Raw genomic sequence first — 15237 nt, 5'->3', positions numbered from 1 at the left:
AATATCTTTATGGAACATTTGTTGTCTAACTGGGAGTCTCGTGAGTGAAAACATCTGAAGATCATCAAAGGTAAACAATTAATTTGATTGCTTTTCTGATTTTCGTGACCAAGTTACCTGATGCTAAGTGTACTTATTGTTTTGTCGAGCGATCAATAAACTTACACAAACGCTTGTATTGCTTTCGCTGTAAAGCATCATTTCAAAATCTGAGACGACAGGTGGATTAATAAAAGGCTAAGCTGTGTTTTGCAATATTGCACTTGTGATTTCATAAATATGAATATTTTCTAGTAATATTATTTGACTGTGGTGCTATGCTATTCAGCGTTGCTGATGACAATTACACCGAATCCGGGATGGGTGGTTCAGAGAGGTTAACAAGTCACATAAGTGTCTTTAATAATGGTGTTTAACATGATTTTTGAATGACTAGCTCATCTCTGTACCCCACACATACAATTATCTGTAAGGTCCCTCAGTGAAAATGTTTGTACATTTTTTGAAAATTAAATACAGAAATATCTCATTAACATAAGTATTCACACACGAGTCAATACTTTGTAGAAGCAGTTTTGGCAGCTCTTATAGCTGTGGTTCTTTCTGGCTAAGTCTCTAAGAGCTTTCAACACCTGGATTGTGCAGCATTTGACCATTATTATTTTCCAAATTCTTGTGAACATGCAAATGGAGGGCTGAGGGGAAGGGCGTGATTTAGGATTCAGCCAATGCGGATACAGTGGACTTATAAGAGACATTTTACTACCATATGTAGATGCAACAGCTACAATGTGGGCACAATCAAAATAGTTCCAGTTGCCTGAGTGTGAACTGCTTGATGACCTCACTACCTTTTCCTGTCCAGTCTCAGACAGGGTCACCTGTCAACCAGCCAGGATGAGCCTAAGAGCATCCAGGGCAAGATCCAATAACCAGCACAGAGGGAATCACACACTGGGGTTCAAGGGGACCACAACACCCCAACAGCAGGTGTTAACTTATGTCTACAGGGAGAGAGAGCAGGACATGAGGGTGCTTTTTTTATAGGTCAAATTTACATTTCCACATTATTGAAGGCCACTTTCATTGGGTAGGCCCATACTAAGAAATCAGAAAATGTGATACAACACCAGGGCATTCTCTGTAGGCTAAAACTTTGGCCAGGATTCCATCAGAGGCCCTTTGTCGTCAAGCGCATTGCAATACCATTAATGTGCCTTTTAAAGGCAATTTCCCTGACATTCACAGAGATCACATTTACGGTAAAACGCTGAAGACTAAAAAAGCAATTGCTTTAGATTCCGGCCCCACTGTCAATTCACAATGTCCAGCCCCTAGGGCCTAGACAACCTATATGTACTGTATATACACTGCTCAAGAAAATAAAGGGAACACTAAAATAACACATCCTAGATCTGAATGAATTAAATATTCTTATTAAATATTTGTTTCTTTACATAGTTGAATGTGCTGACAACAAAATCAGTGGAAATCAAATTTATCAACCCATGGAGGTCTGGATTTGGAGCCACACCCAAAATTAAAGTGGAAAACCACACTACAGGCTGATCCAACTTTGATGTAATGTCCTTAAAACAAGTTAAAATGAGGCTCAGTAGTGTGTGTGGCCTCCGCGTGCCTGTATGACCTCCCTACAACGCCTGGGCATGCTCCTGATGAGGTGGCGGATGGTCTCCTGAGGGATCTCCTCCCAGACCTGGACTAAAGCATCCGCCAACTCCTGGACAGTCTGTGGTGCAACGTGGAGTTGGTGGATGGAGCGAGACATGATGTCCCAGATGTGCTCAATTGGATTCAGGTCTGGGGAACGGGCGGGCCAGTCCATAGCATCAATGCCTTCCTCTTGCAGGAACTGCTGACACACTCCAGCCACATGAGGTCTAGCATTGTTTTGCATTAGGAGGAACCCAGGGCCAACCGCACCAGCATATGGTCTCACAAAGGGTCTGAGGATCTCATCTCAGCACCTAATGGCAGTCAGGCTACCTCTGGCGAGCACATGGAGGGCTGTGTTTAAGTGTTCCCTTTATTTTTTTGAGCAGTGTATATATACCCACATATGAATATTGATCACAGGGACTTGGTTTGACTAGATGTTTCTCTGCTTATAGGCTACTCATAAGGCTACACTGTAGTCCTTTACTGCAGCCTGGTAATGCAATGGATCAAGATGGTCATGCTATGGATCATTTAGCTATTTGATTTAGTATTTTAGGACCCATTTAGATATCTATATATATATATTTTAAAGACCAGGTTGTTTATTGAGAGTGACAGGCAGCCTCAGTGACAGACAGGCTGACAATACATTAAAGCTCCTGGGCCAATGGGCCATTCAGCAGCACTGAGGCCACAGATATTTTGTGTAACCTGATTCCTGGGCTTGCAGGACAGTTCTGGTGCTTACCAGCCATGGCAGGGCAGCGTCACAGCTGCTAGACCCCCTTTTTAGGCAGCTGCTACTGCAAACTTTATACAGGGGGCTGATTCGTATGGTGGTCAAATATCTCTGGGTTTGGACTAGGCATTTCTGTGTTTGTTTTTGGAGGTTTTTATTTCATTTATGAACTTTTATTTAACTGAGACGTGCCATTGAGGTCAGAAGACCTCTTTCCCAAGGAAGACTTAAGTTTTCTGGGTATATTTACTTTTTTTTTGGAGCATAGAAGAGAACAAAAATGGATAGGAAATTGAATCTTAACCGAGCCGAGACTTTTTCCTTCATCAACCCTTGGATAAGGTACTTCCTGTTCTTTTTCAGCTTCTTGTTCTGGGTAAGTGGAGCCACTCGGCTGAAGACCTCTAACATACTCTAACAAACGTAAGCCCTAAGCAGCAGTGATCTGGCTGTGGATGTGTGTAATGTACAGTAGGCAGTGTACAAACCACTGAGCAAAAGAATGCTGCACTTCTAAAACACAGAAATACGCTCTCAAGCTAAGCGCTCATGAATTAAACATGCAGAGATATAACTCAGAAAGGTTTCCTGGGCTGCAAATAGCTGGCAGACGCTCCCTGTTCAGATGATTCACAACTGTAAAATGTCGACATTCACAGCAACAATATATCAATCTGACACGTTGTAGGTGAAATTTACTGTCTCATTTCAATGGTTCTTCATGAACTCTGCACGATTAATTATTCCTCAAAACTTGCTGAAAGTCTTAGGGGGGGTGTAAAATGTCCACTAAATTGTTAAATGTGATGAGGAATGGTTATCTTTTACATGACCAAAAGTTCCACGTTTGTTGTAGTGTAGACCTAAAGCCTACAGTCTAAGCTATTTAGCCAGTATTGTGTTTATTCAATGAAGAGCTTGTGTGTCTGGTAAGTCTTCAACACCACCCGTTTGTTAAAGAGCATATTGTCGGATGTCTCCTATAGACTGATTATCTCTTCTACCAAGCACAGGGGCTGAATGGCTGTCCTAAAGCTCACATGACCATGTCGTCATTGTGAGTGTGCGGCCACGCGGCAGATAGACAGGGGGCTTGATGCTGGTGCATGGTGTTGAAGCCATAGAGATAACACTGGGGTTTTATCTCATTGGGTGAGCAGACAGCCACAATAAGATAGAGGATAGGGTAGAGATTATGTGATAGAGGAGAGACGAGGACACTCACGGGATGGGAGTCGCATTCAAGTTCCATTGGCTCTTTGTGCAGGAGCAAATCCCATCGGGAATATATTGCAACCTGTGATATCACCGCTCTATCAATCCTTCTTTATCCATGTCTAGGCAAACAGAGAGAACAGAGATGGGCAGAGTGTGTTATTGAACTGTCCAGGCCAGGGGACCGGTGGCAGCCAAACATCACTGGGCTAGTTGTGTGTGTTTATCTGGACAGGCCCTGGACTGCAGTGCTACAGCCTTTTGTTCCAGTCTCGTCCCCCTGGCTTGGCTCAGCTGAGTCAGGGGCTCAGGCCGCCCCAACACAATCCACCCAGGATACAGGACCGTTTCTCCCTGTTCAAAACCTGGGAACATATCTGGAATACTTTCACCAGTGTACCTTATTCCCAGCACAGACCAACATTTTTTTATTTGATTTTGTCTCCCCAATTACGATCTTGTCTCGGCCCTGCAACTCCCCAACGGGCTCAGGAGAGGCGAACGTGGAGTCATGCGTCCACCTGCTCTCTTAACCCAGAAGCCAGCCGCACCAATGTGTCGGAGGAAACACCATTCAACTGGCGACCGGGGGTCAGCCTGCAGGCACCCGGCCCACCACAAGGAGTTGCTAGGGCGTGATGAGCCAAGTAAAGTCCCCCCGGACCGAACCTAACCCGGACGGGGTTGGGCCAATTGTGCGCTGTCCTATGGAATGAACCCGGGTCTGTACACATCACCTACTGACAGGGGCTAGCTCCAAGGACTCTAGCTCCAAGAATAGGGTAGCCAAATGTCTGTCTGCCAAAAAAGAATAGAAATACAATGAAGAGCTGGAACAACTATCAAATCTTCTGTCTGAGATTAGTTTGGCAAAGAAGAAACCACACAGCAAAAGCTGACAAATGAACTAGACAATTCCCCAAAAATAAATGGAGAAAAATTGAAGGCAAGCCTCGACTGATTTGATGAATAGCCCTAAGCCCAAGGTTGAAAACCATAGCAGCAAAAAACAAAAAACAGCATTTTAAGGGCTCTATTCAATCTGTCAGGCTGAAGCGTAACGGATTCCACGATAGAAATGTAAAAGGTAATTTCGGATTGAGCCGACATATGCAGCGTTTATCATGAATGCGGTCTCCGCTAAAGCGGGAACATTGCCTTTAAATTTCAATCACGCTGTGAAGCTGAGCGTCTGTGATGCAGATTGAATAGAGCCCCAAGTTATTAACTGTTAAGGGTTTCCTGATCTAAAAAACGTTGTATTATTACTATTTTAAGGAGATTATATGCATATCTGATTTATTGTCCTCTTTCAGGTCTTCTCCTTGCTGATTGTTGCTATAGGGGTATATGCAAAGGTTCAAAAAGCAACAGGTATGACCCATTTTATTCTGCATATTCCAAGCCATACATCTGTATCTGAAAATGTGCTTTCTGCAATCTTAACTTCATGACATGGTTTGCCTTTCATTCATTCCAATATCACTGTGAAACAAATCCCCGGTAGAGGTGACCAGAAAGATCCCCCCAGCTCATAGTAGGTTGTGCTAGTGGGTCACACCACACGGTTGTCTGTGTTCGTCTCTTGCAGACACGGTCAGAGACACGTTCCTGATCGACCCAGCGGTCATCCTGATCGTGGTGGGCGTGGTCATGTTCTTCATCACCTTCTGTGGCTGCATCGGAGCCCTGCGAGAGAACATTCACCTTCTGAAGACGGTAAGGCCAAGCTTTTCATATTCAAGCCACCTTTAAACAATACATATGAAGACGGTCGGAAGAAGGTGTTCCTAAACAATATTCAGTTCAACAACTTTTTCCCTCTATTGGAGAACGTTAAAAGGTCAGAACTGGAAATAGCACTTATGGGAAACTCTGTACCTACCTGCCTCTGACAGAATACTATCTCTGTAACGTCTCTTCTTCTCCAGTTCTCCTTCAGTCTGACTCTGGTCTTCCTCACTCAGCTGGCCATAGCCGTCCTGGGCTTCTTCTATTCAGACCAGGTACTGTTTCTACACTTCCTGGGGTCTGGTACTGCGCCTACAGCCTGGTGTCTGTCTAGTTCCTACTCTCTCTCTCTGTGCTGTCTTCGTGTCTGCACTCCAGTCGCTGCTAAAACAGGGCAGTTTAACCACCCTCGCAGCATCCTCTCCCCATCCGCTAAATGATTCAAACGCTCTGTCACTTCAAAGTGGAACCAAATGTTCAATTTCAACAAGATCTCTTCTAGGACGTTTGCCGTTAATGACATTCGGGAGGTGCCTAGAGGCATACTGTGGGTGACAGACAGAGAGGAAGGGAGGTAGGGGGAGAAGGAGGAGATTCTCCAGGGGGACCGTGGGCGTATTACCACTCTAAAGCATATGTTATTACAGCCGTCATAGCACATTAGGAGCCATCTATTCCAGCCCCAGGGCCCCATACTTAAAGCTCTCTCAAAACATCCCCTAGGGGCCATTCCCATAATCAAACAAGCCGATTTACATGAACATAGTACTTTACATACCTATTCTCCTTCTACTCTGTAACCCCAGACACGAGACGCTCTGGGGAAGTTTGTGAATAAAGCCATCGTGCACTACAGGGATGACCTGGATCTGCAGAACCTCATGGACTACATTCAGAGAGAGGTAATCTATTCCACTACATTCAGAGAGAGGTCATCTATTCCACTACATTCCACACTTACATAACATGCTATTTTCTCTTAATAAGTTAAACCACATCACACCATGGTTGAGTTCATTACAGCGAGTCCCAATATGCCCACAACGCCATTTTGAAGTCTTTGCAACTGACCTGTTCCCGTTGGGGAGGTTGACTTAACATATTAACCAGGACACCACAGAGTGACCTCAGATCAAAAGTTCTGTTACCCCAGCTTCAATCAGGCTTCCCACATGAAAGCCCCTGAGTAACATGCGGTTCAACGCATTCTGCATCTCCCCTCGCGTGTTCAACCATCTGCACGTAAGGGCACACTTCGGCTGCTGGCGTGTTCACCCATCTGCATGTACGGGCACACTTCGGCTGCTGGCGTGTTCACCCATCTGCAGGTACGGGCACACTTCGGCTGCTGGCGTGTTCACCCATCTGCAGGTACGGGCACACTTCGGCTGCTGGCGTGTTCACCCATCTGCACGTACGGGCACACTTCGGCTGCTGGCGTGTTCACCCATCTGCACGTACGGGCACACTTCGGCTGCTGGCGTGTTCACCCATCTGCATGTACGGGCACACTTCGGCTGCTGGCGTGTTCACCCATCTGCATGTACGGGCACACTTCGGCTGCTGGCGTGTTCACCCATCTGCACGTACGGGAACACTTCGGCTGCTGGCGGGTCCTCCCAGGAGTGGAGAGTGAGAGAATGTACCAGACAATGTTTCTAATGATCCCTTTTCCTTATATTTCTCCTTCTCTCAGTTCAAGTGCTGCGGCTGGAACAACTACACTGACTGGTCATGGAACCTGTACTTCAACTGCACCCAGGGGAACCCCAGCTCTGAGCGCTGTGCGGTCCCTTACTCCTGCTGCACCCCCGTACCAGGAGAGGTGGGTGGGGGCTCAAAACATACATACAGTGCATTCAGAAAGTATTCATACCCCTTTACTTATTCCACATTTTGTTGTCACAGCCTGAATTCAAAATGTATTTAAAAAATATATATATAATAATAATAATCTACACACAATACCCCATAATGAAATGTTTGCCAACTTATTGAAACTGAAACATAGAAATCCCATTTACATAAGTATTCACAACCCTGAGGCAATACTTTAGAATTACCTTGGGCAGCGGTTACAACTGTGAGTCTTTATGAGTAAGTCTCTAAGAGCTTTGCACACCTGGATTGTACAATATTTGCACATTGTTATTTTTTTAATTCTTCAAGCGCTTTCCAATTGGTTGTTGATCATTGCGAGACAGTCTTGCAATAGATTTAAGCCGATTTAAGTCAAAACTGTAACTAAGCCACTCAGGAACATTCAAAGTCGTATTGGTAAGCAACTCCAGTGTACACCGAGTGTATAAAACATTAAGAACACCTGCTCTTTCCATGACAGACTGACCAGGCGAATCCAGGTGAAAGCTATGATCCCTTATTGATGTCACTTGTTAAATCCACACCAATCAGTGTAGATGAAGGGGAGGAGACAGGTTAAAGAAGGATTTTGAAGCCTTGAGACAGTTGATAAGAATTGCAACAGTTCTGGGTTTTTCACATTCAACAGTTTCCTGTGTGTATTAAGAATGGTCCACCGCCCAAAGGACATCCAGACAACTGTGGGAAGCATTGGAGTCAACATGGGACAAATCAAATCAAATCAAATTTATTTATATAGCCCTTCGTACATCAGCTGATATCTCAAAGTGCTGTACAGAAACCCAGCCTAAAACCCCAAACAGCAAGCAATGCAGGTGTAGAAGCACGGTGGCTAGGAAAAACTCCCTAGAAAGGCCAATACCTAGGAAGAAACCTAGAGAGGAACCAGGCTATGTGGGGTGGCCAGTCCTCTTCTGGCTGTGCCGGGTGGAGATTATAACAGAACATGGCCAAGATGTTCAAATGTTCATAAATGACCAGCATGGTCAAATAATAATAAGGCAGAACAGTTGAAACTGGAGCAGCAGCACAGTCAGGTGGAAGTTGAAACTGGAGCAGCAGCATGGCCAGGTGGACTGGGGACAGCAAGGAGTCATCATGTCAGGTAGTCCTGGGGCATGGTCCTAGGGCTCAGGTCAGTTGAAACTGGAACAGCAGCATGGCCAGGTGGACTGGGGACAGCAAGGAGTCATCATGTCAGGTAGTCCTGGGGCATGGTCCTAGGGCTCAGGTCCTCCGAGAGAGAGAAAGAAAGAGAGAAGGAGAGAATTAGAGAACGCACACTTAGATTCACACAGGACACCGAATAGGACAGGAGAAGTACTCCAGATATAACAAACTGACCCCAGCCCCCCGACACATAAACTACTGCAGTATAAATACTGGAGGCTGAGACAGGAGGGGTCAGGAGACACTGTGGCCCCATCCGAGGACACCCCCGGACAGGGCCAAACAGGAAGGATATAACCCCACCCACTTTGCCAAAGCACAGCCCCCACACCACTAGAGGGATATCTTCAACCACCAACTTACCATCCTGAGACAAGGCTGAGTATAGCCCACAAAGATCTCCGCCACGGCACAACCCAAGGGGGCGGCGCCAACCCAGACAGGATGACCACAACAGTGAATCAACCCACTCAGGTGACGCACCCCCTCCAGGGACGGCATGAGAGAGCCCCAGCAAGCCAGTGACTCAGCCCCTGTAATAGGGTTAGAGGCAGAGAATCCCAGTGGAAAGAGGGGAACCGGCCAGGCAGAGACAGCAAGGGCGGTTCGTTGCTCCAGAGCCTTTCCGTTCACCTTCCCACTCCTGGGCCAGACTACACTCAATCATATGACCCACTGAAGAGATGAGTCTTCAGTAAAGACTTAAAGGTTGAGACCGAGTTTGCGTCTCTGACATGGGTAGGCAGACCGTTCCATAAAAATGGAGCTCTATAGGAGAAAGCCCTGCCTCCAGCTGTTTGCTTAGAAATTTTAGCGACAATTAGGAGGCCTGCGTCTTGTGACCGTAGCGTACGTGTAGGTATGTACGGCAGGACCAAATCAGAGAGATAGGTAGGAGCAAGCCCATGTAATGCTTTGTAGGTTAGCAGTAAAACCTTGAAATCAGCCCTTGCTTTGACAGGAAGCCAGTGTAGAGAGGCTAGCACTGGAGTAATATGATCAAATTTTTTGGTTCTAGTCAGGATTCTAGCAGCCGTATTTAGCACTAACTGAAGTTTATTTAGTGCTTTATCCGGGTAGCCGGAAAATAGAGCATTGCAGTAGTCTAACCTAGAAGTGACAAAAGCATGGATACATTTTTCTGCATCATTTTTGGACAGAAAGTTTCTGATTTTTGCAATGTTACGTAGATGGAAAAAAGCTGTCCTCGAAATGGTCTTGATATGTTCTTCAAAAGAGAGATCAGGGTCCAGAGTAACGCCGAGGTCCTTCACAGTTTTATTTGAGACGACTGTACAACCATTAAGATTAATTGTCAGATTCAACAGAAGATCTCTTTGTTTCTTGGGACCTAGAACAAGCATCTCTGTTTTGTCCGAGTTTAATAGTAGAAAGTTTGCAGCCATCCACTTCCTTATGTCTGAAACACATGCTTCTAGCGAGGGCAATTTTGGGGCTTCACCATGTTTCATTGAAATGTACAGCTGTGTGTCATCCGCATAGCAGTGAAAGTTTACATTATGTTTTCGAATAACATCCCCAAGAGGTAAAATATATAGTGAAAACAATAGTGGTCCTAAAACGGAACCTTGAGGAACACCGAAATTTACAGTTGATTTGTCAGAGGACAAACCATTCACAGAGACAAACTGATATCTTTCCGACAGATAAGATCTAAACCAGGCCAGAACATGTCCGTGTAGACCAATTTGGGTTTCCAATCTCTCCAAAAGAATGTGGTGATCGATGGTATCAAAAGCAGCACTAAGGTCTAGGAGCACGAGGACAGATGCAGAGCCTCGGTCCGATGCCATTAAAATGTCATTTACCACCTTCACAAGTGCCGTCTCAGTGCTATGATGGGGTCTAAAACCAGACTGAAGCATTTCGTATACATTGTTTGTCTTCAGGAAGGCAGTGAGTTGCTGCGCAACAGCCTTCTCTAAAATTTTTGAGAGGAATGGAAGATTCGATATAGGCCGATAGTTTTTTATATTTTCTGGGTCAAGGTTTGGCTTTTTCAAGAGAGGCTTTATTACTGCCACTTTTAGTGAGTTTGGTACACATCCAGTGGATAGAGAGCCGTTTATTATGTTCAACATAGGAGGGCCAAGCACAGGAAGCAGCTCTTTCAGTAGTTTAGTTGGAATAGGGTCCAGTATGCAGCTTGAAGGTTTAGAGGCCATGATTATTTTCATCATTGTGTCAAGAGATATAGTACTAAAACACTTGAGCGTCTCTCTTGATCCTAGGTCCTGGCAGAGTTGTGCAGACTCAGGACAACTGAGGTTTGGAGGAATACGCAGGTTTAAAGAGGAGTCCGTAATTTGCTTTCTAATAATCATAATCTTTTCCTCAAAGAAGATCATGAATTTATCACTGCTAAAGTGAAAGTCATCCTCTCTTGGGGAATGCTGCTTTTTAGTTAGCTTTGCGACAGTTTCAAAAAGGAATTTCGGATTGTTCTTATTTTCCTCAATTAAGTTAGAAAAATAGGATGATCGAGCAGCAGTAAGGGCTCTACGGTACTGCACGATACCGTCCTTCCAAGCTAGTCGGAAGACTTCCAGTTTGGTGTGGCGCCATTTCCGTTCCAATTTTCTGGAAGCTTGCTTCAGAGCTCGGGTATTTTCTGTGTACCAGGGAGCTAGTTTCTTATGAGACATTTTTTTAGTTTTTAGGGGTGCAACTGCATCTAGGGTATTGCGCAAGGTTAAATTGAGATCCTCAGTTAGGTGGTTAACTGATTTTTGTCCTCTGGCGTCCTTGGGTAGGCAGAGGGAGTCTGGAAGGGCATCAAGGAATCTTTGTGTTGTCTGTGAATTTATAGCACGACTTTTGATGTTCCTTGGTTGGGGTCTAAGCAGTTTATTTGTTGCAATTGCAAACGTAATAAAATGGTGGTCCGATAGTCCAGGATTATGAGGAAAAACATTAAGATCCACCACATTTATTCCATGGGACAAAACTAGGTCCAGCGTATGACTGTGACGGTGAGTGGGTCCAGAGACATGTTGGACAAAACCCACTGAGTCGATGATGGCTCCGAAAGCCTTTTGGAGTGGGTCTGTGGACTTTTCCATGTGAATATTAAAGTCACCAAAGATTAGAATATTATCTGCTATGACTACAAGGTCCGATAGGAATTCAGGGAACTCAGTGAGAAACGCTGTATATGGCCCAGGAGGCCTGTAAACAGTAGCTATAAAGCTCAAAAGACGAAAATGTCATTTTTTTTTTGTAAATTGAAATTTGCTATCGTAAATGTTAGCAACACCTCCGCCTTTGCGGGATGCACGGGGGATATGGTCACTAGTGTAGCCAGGAGGTGAGGCCTCATTTAAAACAGTAAATTCATCAGGCTTAAGCCATGTTTCAGTCAGGCCAATCACATCAAGATTATGATCAGTGATTAGTTCATTGACTATAATTGCCTTTGAAGTAAGGGATCTAACATTAAGTAGCCCTATTTTGAGATGTGAGGTATCATGATCTCTTTCAGTAATGACAGGAATGGAGGTGGTCTTTATCCTAGTGAGATTGCTAAGGCGAACACCGCCATGTTTAGTTTTGCCCAACCTAGGTCGAGGCACAGACACGGTCTCAATGGTGATAGCTGAGCTGACTACACTGACTGTGCTAGTGGCAGACTCCACTATGCTGGCAGGCTGGCTAACAGCCTGCTGCCTGGCCTGCACCCTATTTCATTGTGGAGCTAGAGGAGTTAGAGCCCTGTCTATGTTGGTAGATAAGATGAGAGCACCCCTCCAGCTAGGATGGAGTCCGTCACTCCTCAGCAGGTCAGGCTTGGTCCTGTTTGTGGGTGAGTCCCAGAAAGAGGGCCAATTATCTACAAATTCTAACTTTTGGGAGGGGCAGAAAACAGTTTTCAACCAGCGATTGAGTTGTGAGACTCTGCTGTAGAGCTCATCACTCCCCCTAACTGGGAGGGGGCCAGAGACAATTACTCGATGCCGACACATCTTTCTAGCTGATATGCACGCAGAAGCTATGTTGCGCTTGGTGATTTCTGACTGTTTCATCCTAACATCGTTGGTGCCGACGTGGATAACAATATCTCTATACTCTCTACACTCGCCAGTTTTAGCTTTAGCCAGCACCATCTTCAGATTAGCCTTAACGTCGGTAGCCCTGCCCCCGGGTAAACAGTGTATGATCGCTGGATGATTCGCTTTAAGTCTAATACTGCGGGTAATGGAGTCGCCAATGACTAGAGTTTTCAATTTGTCAGAGCTAATGGTGGGAAGCTTCGGCGTCTCAGACCCCGTAACGGGAGGAGTAGAGACCAGAGAAGAATCGGCCTCTGACTCCGACCCGCTGCTTAATGGGGAAAAACCGGTTGAAAGTTTCTGTCGGCTGAATGAGCGACACCGGTTGAGCGTTCCTACAGCATTTCCTTCCAGAAACCGTGAGAAAGTTGTCCGGCTGCGGGGACTGTGCCAGGGGATTTACACTACTATCTGTACTTACTGGTGGCACAGACGCTGTTTCATCCTTTCCTACACTGAAATTACCCTTGCCTAACGATTGCGTCTGAAGCTGGGCTTGCAGCACAGCTATCCTCGACAGCATCCCTGTGGACCGCTTTCCACATCTTGTAGAGTCCATGCCCTGACTGAGGCTGTTCTGAGGGCAAATGTGTTCTTCATGTTTTGTCAATTCAGTGTGTATTTGGCCTTTCCTGCTGAAAGGTGAATTTGTCTCCCAGTGTCTGCCTGAAAGCAGACTGAACCAGGTTTTCCCTCTAGGATTTTATCCTAAAAAACACCCTTGCTGATGACAAGCATAACCCATAACATGATGCAGCCACCACCATGCTTGAAAATATGAAGAGTGGTACTCAGTGATGTGTTTGATTTGCCCCAAACATAACACTTTGTAATCAGGACATTAAGTTAATTTCTTTGCCACATTTATTGCAGTTTTACTTTACTGCTTTATAACAAACAGGATGCATGTTTTGGAACATTTTATTCTGTACAGGCTTCTTTTCATTCTGTCATTTAGATTAATATTGTCAAATCAAATATTATTTGTCACATACACATGGTTAGCAGATGTTAATGTGAAAGTAGGGAAATGTTTGTGCTTCTAGTTCCGACAATGCAGTAATATCCAACGAGTAATCTAACCTAACAATTTCACAACAATTACCTTATACATACAATTGTAAAGGATTTAATAAGAATATGTACATAAAAAAATATATGAATGAGTGATGGTATAGAACGGCAGAGGCAAGATGCAGTAGATGGTATAGAGTACAGTATACACATATGAGATGAGTAATGTAGGGTATGTAAACAAATGAAGTGGCATTGTTTAAAGTGGCTAGTGATACATACCATATACTGTATCTTGCCATCTTGATGTAATGTATCACTAGCCACTTTAAACAATGCCACTTCATATGTTTACATACCCTACATTACTCATCTCATATGTATATACTGTACTCTATACCATCTACTGCATCTTGCCATCTTGATGTAGAGTACAGTATATACATATGAGATGAGTAATGTAGGGTATGTAAACATTATATGAAGCTGCATTGTTTAAAGTGGCTAGTGATACATTGATGTAATGTTTCCATTATTAAAGTGGCTGGAGTTGACAGCAGCAGCCACTCAATGTTAGTGATGGCTGTTTAACAGTCTGATGGCCTTGAGATAGAAGCTGTTTTTCAGTCTCTCGGTCCCTGCTTTGATGCACCTGTACTGACCTCGCCTTCTGGATGGAAGCAGGGTGAACAGGCAGTGGCTCGGGTGGTTATTGTCCTTGATGATCTTTTTTGCCTTCCTGTGACATCGGGTGGTGCAGGTGTCCTGGAGGGCAGGTAGTTTGCTCCCGGTGATGCGTTGTGCAGACCTCACTACCCTCTGGAGAGCCTTACGATTATGGGCGGAGCAGTTACCGTACTAGGCGGTGATACAGCCCGACAGGATGCTCTCAATTGTGCATCTGTAAAAGTTGAGTGTTTTTGGTGACAATTCGAATTTCTTCAGCCTCCTGAGGTTGAAGAGGCGCTGCTGTGCCGCCTTCACCACGCTGTCTGTGTGGTTGGACCATTTCAGTTTGTCCGTGATGTACGCCGAGGAACTTTCTACCCTCAATTCGAATTTCTTCAGCCTCCTGAGGTTGAAGAGGCGCTGCTGTGCCGCCTTCACCACGCTGTCTGTGTGGTTGGACCATTTCAGTTTGTCCGTGATGTACGCCGAGGAACTTTCTACCCTCAACAACAATGTTGTTGATCCATCCTCAGTTCTCCTATCACATTCATTCAACTCTGTTTTAGTCACCATTGGGCTCATGATGAAATCCCTGAGCAGTTTCCTTCCTCTCCGGCCACTGATTCGATGGACGCCTATATCTTTGTAGTGACGTAGTGTATTGATACACCATCCAATGCGTAATTAATAACTTCACCATGTTCAAAGGGATATTCAATGTTTGCTTTCAAATGTTTCTACCCATCTACCAATAGGTGCCCTTCTTTGTGAGGAATTGGTTAAATCTGTGTTAGAAATTCCCTGCTCGACTGAGGGAAATTGCATGTGTGGGGTACAGAGATGAGGTAGTCATAAAACATGGTGTTAAACACTATTATTGCACACAGAGTGAGTCCATGCAACTTGCGACTGCTTAAGTAAATGTTTACTCCTAAACTTATTTAGGTTTGCCATAAAAAAGGGGTTGAATACTTATTGACTCAAGACATTTCAGCTTTTCATTTGATTACCTTGTAAAAAATATTATTCCACTTTGACATGTGGTATGTGTATTTTGGGGGTATTTCT

The 15237-nt window shown here is 44.7% G+C and overlaps 1 protein-coding gene across 1 annotated transcript in view; it reads left to right on the top strand.

Moving 5' to 3' along the window:
* Positions 1 to 2407: 2407 nt before the first annotated feature.
* Positions 2408 to 15237, top strand: part of tspan33b (tetraspanin 33b) — a 17962-nt gene continuing 5132 nt past the window's right edge. The window contains exons 1-6 of the mRNA XM_020481038.2: positions 2408 to 2795; positions 4951 to 5008; positions 5226 to 5353; positions 5566 to 5640; positions 6172 to 6267; positions 7062 to 7190. Coding sequence (XP_020336627.1) covers positions 2700 to 2795; positions 4951 to 5008; positions 5226 to 5353; positions 5566 to 5640; positions 6172 to 6267; positions 7062 to 7190 — 582 coding nt within the window. The 5' untranslated portion in view covers positions 2408 to 2699. The remainder of the gene's footprint in view (positions 2796 to 4950; positions 5009 to 5225; positions 5354 to 5565; positions 5641 to 6171; positions 6268 to 7061; positions 7191 to 15237) is intronic.

Source organism: Oncorhynchus kisutch, linkage group LG4, assembly GCF_002021735.2.
Source record: "Oncorhynchus kisutch isolate 150728-3 linkage group LG4, Okis_V2, whole genome shotgun sequence".
NCBI classification, from domain to species: domain Eukaryota; kingdom Metazoa; phylum Chordata; class Actinopteri; order Salmoniformes; family Salmonidae; genus Oncorhynchus; species Oncorhynchus kisutch.
Note: the sequence above shows the minus strand (reverse complement) of the source record. Positions and strands in the feature narration are given on the sequence as shown.